Source organism: Rattus norvegicus, chromosome 4 (genome assembly GCF_021556685.1).
Source record: "Rattus norvegicus strain SHRSP/BbbUtx chromosome 4, alternate assembly SHRSP_T2T, whole genome shotgun sequence".
In the NCBI taxonomy this organism is placed as follows: Eukaryota; Metazoa; Chordata; class Mammalia; order Rodentia; family Muridae; genus Rattus; species Rattus norvegicus.
In genome coordinates, this window is record NC_141537.1 from 70168680 (window position 1) to 70178759 (window position 10080).

The 10080-nt window shown below is 41.4% G+C and overlaps 1 protein-coding gene across 2 annotated transcripts; it reads right to left on the reverse strand.

The window, feature by feature from the left end:
* Window positions 1–513: 513 nt before the first annotated feature.
* Window positions 514–10080, reverse strand: Clec5a (C-type lectin domain containing 5A). 2 transcript variants are annotated; one of them, NM_001109377.2, is made up of 7 exons: window positions 9915–10080; window positions 9414–9512; window positions 8605–8679; window positions 4622–4681; window positions 4157–4293; window positions 3111–3217; window positions 514–1844 (listed from the first exon to the last, which is right to left on the reverse strand). In NM_001109377.2, exons 2-7 carry the CDS (start codon window positions 9490–9492, stop codon window positions 1730–1732), a joined length of 573 nt encoding a protein of 190 aa, NP_001102847.1. In that variant the 5' UTR covers window positions 9493–9512; window positions 9915–10080; the 3' UTR covers window positions 514–1729. The 2 variants fall into 2 exon arrangements, with proteins under 2 accessions (NP_001102847.1, NP_001417249.1); NM_001430320.1 differs by lacking the exon at window positions 8605–8679.

Here is a 10080-nt window from a genome sequence, read left to right on the forward strand (position 1 = left end):
AAACAATATACAAAGAGTCCCTGAATATTCTCTCTCTCATGCCAGCCCTTGTCCAGGCTTCTTTAAGAACCTGTACATGAGTAACTAACTTCTCGTCTTGCGGGATATTCAGACTTCAACCACAGAAATCATTAGATGTCCTCATTTCCTGACCCCGGGAGTCAGGCAACTATTCTGTCATAAGACAGGAAGTGTGGCAACACAAGTTCCCTTTTCTCAAAAAGGACCAAGATTTCCTTTCTGATGTCTGAGTTTTGGGGCTTACATCTGATTAGACCCCAATTGCTTTTCTCTACCATAGATTAAGCCCACCTTGCCCTGGCTTTGACACCATTAAGACCATTAGAGAACACATAGCTCATTGGGTACAAATGTAATTCCAGTATCCACCAGATTATTTTTGATGGCCTTCTTCAAGCAGGTTTTAATAGGTAGTACATTATCTCATTAAAAAATATAAATCTACTAATACACCAACTATAAAACCTAGAAATTAGAAAAAATATCTTAGTATTGTAATAGCAGAATTTACAATTTATTTTGACTACTGATGCATGTACATATTGCTACTAGTTGAAAGTAATGAGTTGATTATTGGGTGGCTTTAATTCCTTTAACTCTCTATAGGCTTCTCTGTAGTTTAATTCTTGCTACTTAAAACAATCAATACATCTCCTTTCTCCTATAGTTTAGGTATGTATGTAGCTTGTGTCTTGTGATAACGGTTAATGTGCCCAAGACATTTTCTACCTCATTCCTGTCTTTCTTTCCTTGTGATCAAATGAACCTCTGCTTCATCTCTCATGATTTCCATTTGTCCCCAATTTTGCCCTTTCTTTTCTAATGAAAAGGTATTATATATATCACAATAGACTTTTATCCAAAACCAGAAAAAAATTTAGCTTGAGTGTCTTTCCTGGCCCCTCCTGTCTCTTTTTCTCCTGTCCATCACTCCTTTCCCCACTCCTTCCCACTTTTCCTTTCTTCCTATCTCTTTCCTTATCCTCTTTGTTTATCTCTGTCCTATTCAGAACTTTCATCATTCCCTCAACATTTGTTCAGTTCCAAGTCAAGCTGCAGAAGTCCTCCCCCAATTCAGGAGGGCCTCTGCTTCTAAGACAGAGTATGGGAATGGGAGTCTTCTGGGAATGGAGGAGGTTGTGAAGCCGAGTTTATAGTCTTCTGCCCATAGTGCTTCCTAACAGTTCTCATATCTGCTTCATGAGCAGTTTCTCCTCAGTGGTGTGGGCATGTTCTCTAAGGATGAAGGTAGGTGGATGGGGAAGCATCCTCATAGAGGCAGAGAGGATGGAGGAAGGGATAGGGGGCTTATGGAGGGGAAACTGGGAAGGGGGATAACATTTGAAATGTAAATAAATAAAATAACCGATAAAAAAGAAATGGATTCTGTCAACAGAGGAAACCCTACTGATAAGTCAAAAGGCTCAGCTCTGCAGAGACAGACTGCGCTTCCACACGGATTTCATCTCCAGAAACATGGCCCTGTCTGGAGATAGCCAGAGTCCAATCCCCTCTCAGTCTTGGGAATACTTAGTGCAGAAAGGAAGTTTTACTGTGCGATGATGTTTGTGAAAGGGCATGTTGACTTTGAGGATTCATTAGGAAGATGGGCACAGTCTTTGATGCTCTATATTTTCTGGACTGGTTTCAGTCACAATGAATCTCTTTTGCTGGTTCTGTAAATATTCACTCTTGTAGAGATCTCTGATCATTTGGGAGTGGTCTCACAGATCCAGCGATAGCTGATGTCACACGATGCAGCATCAAATGTCATTGTCAGACCTATAGTGACGCAGTTGAAGTTCTGCTCCTGATTGGTAACACTAAATGAAAAGAGAATGCTTGGTTAGGCTCCTGGTTTCTGTTCTGACTTTAACCCTTTGGTGAGGGTCTCCTGGGAGCTGTACATGGAGGGAATGCAGCCTCATGCAACCACACACTCTTCTTGCCACTCGGTCTTTCATTCCAACTTAGATCCCTGCTTTTCAATACATCATCTCCAATCCAGCCCCGTACCCACTGCTTCCTCTCAACTCTCCTGTGAACAGTCACAGATTCAAAGAATCTCAGTCTAACTTCTCATATTACTGTCACCCCCAATCATAATTTTTTTTATTGGATTCCTGTTTATAACAGGAAGACCCAAGGCAAGAGGAGAGGGAATTTTTAATCTTTTCCTGGATTTGAGCTGGCTCTTGGAAAAACTTGTGAAGGCAACTGTTATCATTCTTATACTTCCTTTCTGTCAATAAGATCCTTTTGGTCTAACTGCAAAGTCTCATTTCATGAAAAAGTTGTATGATTTTTGGGATCAAGGGACTGTAGAATCAAATGATAGCTCTATCTTGTTGGTATATGAAAATCAACACACTTCTAACCATTCTAACACTAAGTTCAAGAGCCTGGAAGTAATAAAAGCTTTCTCCGTGGCATCCCAGTGAACACACGAAGAGATAATCCATGCTTCGCATAGCATAGTGACTGACGAAGAGTAGACACTGAGTGGATATAAATTTTCCTTCCCCCGTAAGGAAGTTCATGTACACATTGGAGACCCAGCTTGGTCCTTGTCTGACTCATCATCTCTATATGAATACTGGAATATTACAGCCACCTGCAAACTTTGGAATATTACAGCCTCCTGCAAACTTTGACTCCATGGAGTGATGCCTTTAAGGATCTTGAGGGTAACAGCTTCCACTGTGAGGCATAGGTAAGGCTTAGGTGTGTAATAAACTTTTTTAAATGAAGGAGCTATATCTGGGGAGATGACATGACAAATAGTTTAATGGCCTATGAAATATCATGTGAGGTACAGTAGCAGCTCTTATACATATTATAAAATATTAATATAATATATAACTTAATTTAATTACAACATATAATATATTAATATAGAATGTAACATATTATTATAATATAAATAAAAAGAATAAAAATTTAAATAGGAAAGAAATGGGTTGGAAGCAACTAGAATAGTAGAACAGAGTCCAGTCTAAGCCTCTGAGCTGTTTCAGTCTGATGCTTAGGTTTTGTCTTATCTAAAGGTTTTGCAAAAATCTTTAGAGAAATGCAGGCTGTTCACGTACTTGCCCTTGAACACAGAGTTGTTGACCCAGCGCCATTTCTTCTCTCCAGGCTGACGTATCAAACCAATAAAGTAATTCTCAGCCCCAGCTCTGTCCTGAAGAAACTTCTAGAAATTAAAAAAGAAGTTCATCAGTGAGCTCTTCACTGCTGCATTCCAAGCTGGTGGTAAATGGTTGGCTTGGTTCTGGGAATCAGGAAGACAGTTGAGGATGTTGGCTGACACACATGCCATTAGAGAGAACTTCACAGAGACGTTCTAAAACTTTGTAGGAAGTAAGATCACCTGGTTATCTGGACCAAACACAGAGAAATTATATTATATTTAGCATGCATCCATTCATTCATTTCCCTGTCAACATACTTTTGTGAGCTTGTGTATATATATTTATGTGTACAATCATACATGTGACACTTTTGGAGATTAGAGGTTCAATCATGGGAGCTGATTCTCTCTAGGATCATGTTAGCCTCAGGGACTGATTGAAGGTCACCAAGCCCAGTGACAGGAACCTTTATCTGTTAAACCATCTTATTAGGTTCATATGACATTTATTTATTTATTTACTTATTTTAAATAATTTATTTTATACATATGTATGTGCTCACATATGAGTGGCACAGTCTTTCTGTAGAGATCAGAGGACAATACGTGGGAATTGCTTCTCTCCTTGTATGCAAATATTAGATCTCTGTGATTGAACTCAGGTCATCAGGCTTGGTAGCACATGACTTTACCCATTGAGATATCCTCCCAGTCCTTAAGCCACTTCTTCAGATCTTTGGTCATTTCTTGCACTTTAAATGTCCTGGTCCATCCTTAGGGTATGGTTCATAAGGAAGACAACAGAATCTGGAATTCTAGTGTAGATGAAAATGAAGAACCTTCCATTCTCAGGTTTACAATAAGGACTGTGAACTTCTCAGCTAGGCACATCTCTACTTCTCACTATCATCCTACCCTTACATCATCAAATTGTTCCATAGACTCCACCAACTGCAGCAGGTGTAGGCCAGACTATTTTCTTACACCATCCCAATGCTTTACCAGTTTCTTTGGAGTGTCGACAATTGCCAGTGTGGATCCTTTTGTTGCACAATAGTCCCTGCTGTTTTTCCAAGGTGATTCAGAGGTAGAGAAGAAAAAACATCTTCCTTGGTGAAAATCCCAGTTGTTGGGACAGGCTGGAGAGATTGGAGCAGGAAGGAGCAGAGAGAGAGGCAGAGAAGGAATACATGTGATTAGTGGTTTGGAATCTGAGCCCTTGAATGGAGTCATAAAATGATGGGGCACATTTCTCTGTAACTACCTCATGATATAAATTCTTCCCAATTCAGGAAGAAACTCCACTACTCTGGTCTACTTTCCTGTCCCTAACATAAAGGGAATGAAAACTCTTCATGGTCCCTTTGAGCAAAAGTCCCACAAGAAAGGAGGTGTTCAGAAAGGTCCTTGAGAATCCAGCTCGTGAATACCAAGGGGGTGGGAGGAGCCCAGGATCATGCACTGTACCTGTTCCAGAGCTCCTTGTGGGAACGAAGCTTTCATCACTTCTTCCAAAAATCTGTGAGACTGAAATGAAAAGAAATCCTGGTGAACACTATATGGTGAACACAGCAGTCAATAGGCTGTGGGCTGCTGAGTTCTGAATATTTGTTTCTAAACATCTCTGGTGTTCTAGATGTGTTTCCACATACCTGATGTTTCCAGAGGTGGAAAGAAAAACCACCATCCTTGATGAAAATCCTATTCGGGGCAGATGAAATTGAGATGGGAGGGTGTAAAAAGAAGGAGGGAAGAAGGGAAAAAGAGGCTGAAAGAGATGCTATAGAGAGGACAAGGACCTTGAATGTTAGAAATACTGTCTTTGAAGCATCTGTTACTATGATCTATTATACTTGGCACTCAGGCCCTACTATCTATCTATCTATCTATCTATCTATCTATCTATCTATCTATCTATCTACCTATCTACCTCTCTTCCTTATGATAGTAGATGTGAAATGCTTAGATAGAGATAAAGATAGATAAAGAGAGAGAAGCCCATTAAGGGAGGTTCTTACTCCTTTCTTATATACATATTTGACCCTGTTTCCAGAGAGCTGTTTGAAGCACTTTTGTTTTTTACCCAGTAGAACATTTTCATTGTTTTTTTTTTTTGATTTTACATAAAGCACCCTGATCACATTCACTTCCCAGTTCTCTCAGGCTGATTCTCATCCATGCTTGTCACCTCCTCCAAGAAAAAAGAAGAGGAAAAAATAATTCCAAGTCCATTTTTGGTTGCCCACATACTTTTACCCCAGGCTCCCCATAGCAATTTTGCTGTTCCCTTTACTTCTGGAGTCCAAACCCTCTGTGAGATGCTATTGTCCTGAGCAACTTTAGATGCTTTTCTCATTAATATTCCCTTAGCTCTATGGATGGTAACTGATTAAGGTGGACCCAGGATACAGGGAGTTACAGCAGAAAAGGAAATATGGAACTGATCTAGAGATTTTTAAAATATAAAATGTGGAGATTAATGGACCCCAAAAGCTTCCTTTTCCTTGGATGCACTGGCTGTCTGAGCAGACAGCTACAGTGACTCAATAGGCTATTGAAATATAGGGGCCCTTGTTACTTGCTGTTTATGCTTAAGACTACATTCATTTACCCAGATGCCAACTAGTCACTTAAAATCTTGTTGGTAAAACAGACATGAACATTCATATTTTATTGTACTTCCCTACTACTGGACTGTATGAAGACAATATCAGAAAATGGAGAGATCTCCTATGCTCGTGGATTGGCAGAATTAGCATAGTAAAATGGACATCCTACTAGAGGCAATCTACAGAGTCAATGCAATCCCCATCAAAATCGTAACACAATTCTTCAAAGACATGGAAATTCTTAAATTCATCTGGAAAGGCAAAAACCCAGAATAGCAAAACCAATTCTTAACAATAAAAGAACGGCTGGGGGAGTTACCATCCCTGACCTCAAGCTCTACTACAGAGCAATAGTCATAAAAACTCCATAGTATTGGTACAGAGACAGACAGGTTGATCAATGGAATAGAATCGAAGACCCAGAAATAAAACCACACACTTGCACACATTTGATCTTTGACATAGAAGTAAAAAAATATACAATGGAAAAAAGAAAACATCTTCAATAAATGGTGCTGTTCTAACTGGCTGTCTGTATGTAGAAAAATGAAAATAGACCCATATTTATCATCATACACAAAGCCCAAGTCCAAGTGGATCAAGGTCATCGATATAAAAACCAGATACACTGAATCTAATAGAAGAGAAAGCAGCAAAGAACTTTGAACTCATTGGAACAGGGGAAAATTTCCTCCAATGGCTCATGCTCTAAGATCAAGAATTGATAAATGGAACCTCATAAAACTAGAAAGCTTCTGTAAGGCAAAGAACATCGTCAATAGGACAAATCGGTATTCTACAGATTGAAAGAAGTTTCACTTACCTCACATCTGATAGAGGGCTAATATCCAAAATATATAAAGAACTCTAACCACCACAAGATCAAACAACCCAATCAAAAAATGGGGTATACAACCAAACCGTGAATTTACAATAGAGGAATCTGGAATGGCTGAGAAGCACCTGAAGAAATGTTCGAAGTCCTTAGTGATCAGAGAAATGCAAATCAAGATGACCCTGAGAGCCCACCTTACACCAGTCAGATGGCTAAGATCAAAACCTCAGGTGACAGCACAGGTTGGCGAGGATGTGTAGAAAGGGGAACACTCCTCCATTGCTGGTGGGATTACAAGTTGGTGGGGTACGATCACTCTGGAAATCAACTTGGAGGTTCCTTAGAAAATTGGAAATAGACCTACCTAAAAACCCAGCAATACCACTCTTGGGAATATACCCAAAAGATGCCCCATCATGCCACAGGAACACATCTTCCACTATGTTCATAGTGGCCTTATTTGTGATAGCCAGAAGCTAGAAACAATCCAGATGTCCCATGACAGAAGAATGGATATAGAAAATGTGGTTCATTTACACAATGGAATACTAATCAGCTATTAAGAAGGAGGATGTCCTGAGTTTTTCAGGCAAATGGATAGAACTAGAAAATATCATCCTGAGTGAGGTAACTAAGACCCAAAAGGACATGCACGGTATGTTCTCCCTGATACGTGGATATTAGCAAAAACAAAAAGAAAGAAAGAAAGAAACAAACAAACAAACAAAACCGTACAGAATACCCAAGAGTCCACAGGACTCAAAAAGAAGGGCCCAAGTGAGGATGCCTCAGTTCCACTTGGGAGGTAGAAGAAAACAACCACGGAGTGGGGGAAGGGGATGGGGGAGGGGAGAGGGGAAAATGATCAGGTATTGGATGGGGAAAAAGGACTGAAGCCCCAAGGGCCAGCAGAAAGAATGGACACATTCTTGGGAGGAAGGAGGTTGGGAGGACCCTCTAGAATGAACCAGAGACCTGGGAATTGAGAGACTCAGAACACAAGGGGGGAAGAGGGACCTTATTGAATCCATCTCCAGCAAAAAGACAGGGCAATCAATCCCTCAAGTGAGGGATTGGGTTGCTATCCCACAGCCAAAGCTCTGACCCATAATTCTTCCTGTCTGAAAGAAATGCAGGGATGGAAAGGGAGAAGAGTCTGAGGAAAAGAAATTCGCCCAAAGGCAGATCCAGCTCAACAGGAGGATGATACCATTACTGAGGCTACAGGGCGTTCACAAAATGGGACCAACCATAACTGCTCTCCAAAACACCCAACAAGCAGCAGAAAGAGTCAGATTAGGGAAAAGCTGGAGGAAACTAAGGAGGGCGACCCTGTAGGAGGACCAGCATTCTCAATTACCTTGGACCCCTGAGATCTCTTAGACACTGGATCACCAACCAGGCAGCATACACCAGTTGATGTAATGAGGCCTCCAACACATATACTACAGAGGACTTCCGGGTCTGGGTTCAGTCACAGAAGATGCACCTAACCCTCAAGAGACTGGAGGTTCCAGGGAGTTTAGAGTTCTGGAGGGGTGGGTGGGGTGGGAACATCCTCATGGAGACCAGGTGTGCAGGGAGGGAGTGCAGGGGGTGGGCAGGAAGGAGGTGTGGGATGTGGAACTCGGAGAGGGGGGTGGACTGGTATACACTCGGATGTGGAGTGTAAACAAAAAGATTCTATGAAAATCATTTACAATCCATTATAGTAGTCCCATACAATTCATTCTCAAGCCCATGAGGGAACCTGAGGATCATACATTTCATACAGGGTCTAGGGGATTTATAGCTCAGTACTAGACTTTGTGCTTTCTATGAGCAAGGCCCTGGATTAGATCTCTAGTACCGATAGGGGACAAAGCCCGGAAGAGACAACGATCAATGAGTTTGCTGTTCATTTCCACACTTGTAAAGGAGAATAGGACCTTTGCATGGCATCTGTATGCAAATTCATAGGAACTGTTAGAATTCACGACATAGAATCTGGATAGTAGAGAGATTACCATTCTGCACATTAGTGGTTCCGTAGCTCTCCGTGGGGATGAAGCCATCACTACTTTTGCCAAAAACCTGTGGGACTGCAAAGAAAACCAGCTAGTGGCTCAGCACCAGTGTGGCTGCAAATGAAGGTGACAAGTGAGCCACAGGGGATGGCAAGAAACTGTGACCACAGGAGGAAGCACTGAGCTCCCTCTACCTCCGTGGGGTGTGTGTATATTCACACTTCACTAACTTACTTGTGTGTCTTTTCTGTGCCTGTTATTGATATTACATGTTCACATTGAGTCACAAGGAAAATACCTCTTACCCAACTGCTGCAATTTACCCACATTTCCTTCCTCCATTTTTTCCCTACTGGCTTCAGTACTAAATATTTGGCTATGAGGCCAAGTGAATTTATTGAGAGTAATTTATGTATACACACACACACACACACACACACACACACACACACACACCACACACACACCTCTGTTAAACCTTGGTCTTATAGTTAACTCTTCATACAGTCGTATTGGGTTGAACTGGAACAGTAATTTTTAAAATTATAGCAACAATAAAAAAGCCAGGCTAGATATTCTAGTTTAGATTATCCAGTGAAGACTCTCCAGTGAAGCCTTTCATGCAAGGGCTCTGTCCCTTTTACAGTCAGTTGTGCATTTCCATTGTAGCTCACAGACCCCACGCATCTGCTAGAGTGTAGGAAGACAGTGTGGAAGAACTTGGGCACTGAACCTTTGCACTCAATCTAGCATTCTGAGTCGGCTAAAGCAATAAGGAAGCGGGGGAAGAAGCTTCCACAAATACTTACAGTACAGCAGAAAAAAGGTCATTCCAACAACTTTGATCACTACTACGATAAGAGCTGAGATGGTCATGTGCCAGTTCATGATGATGGGGGTTCAGGGATCTGTGGGGATAAGAGCAACATTGTCAGAATCTGGGAGTGAAGCCGTTGACCTTAGCCTTGTGTCTTTCTCAGAGAACCCAAGGACAGCTGGGAGACAGGCATTCCATTGACCGGTGAAAGGAGGTGACCCACACATGCCCAGAACACCGATAGAAAACTCTGTCCTTCAATTATACTTTAGCATTAGGTCTTAACCTTGTTTCCATTTGTGGTTTCATAAATCCTGTCTAATAAGTAATTGTCCTGCAATTCAAGAGTACTTAGTCTTGAAATGACACCTGCTCACAAGCTTATAGTCTTGGCCATGCTAATTTCACTTATAAAAGCTGCAGTCTCAAGTGTGTCAGGGGCGTGTGTCCAATGAACAGAGGACAGATGGACAGACAGACAAGACTGACTTACCTGATCTCTTCCTGTGAGTCTTGGTTGGCATACAGATAGGAGTCTTTTTGATAAGTTAATATTTGGTGTGGTGGGCAGGGTTCCTTTTCTTCTGAATGCCCGCTCCTGCTTGGGTAATGGGTAATGTCCTTATTCACAACCTCTCCTCTGAGCAGCATCTCCAAGC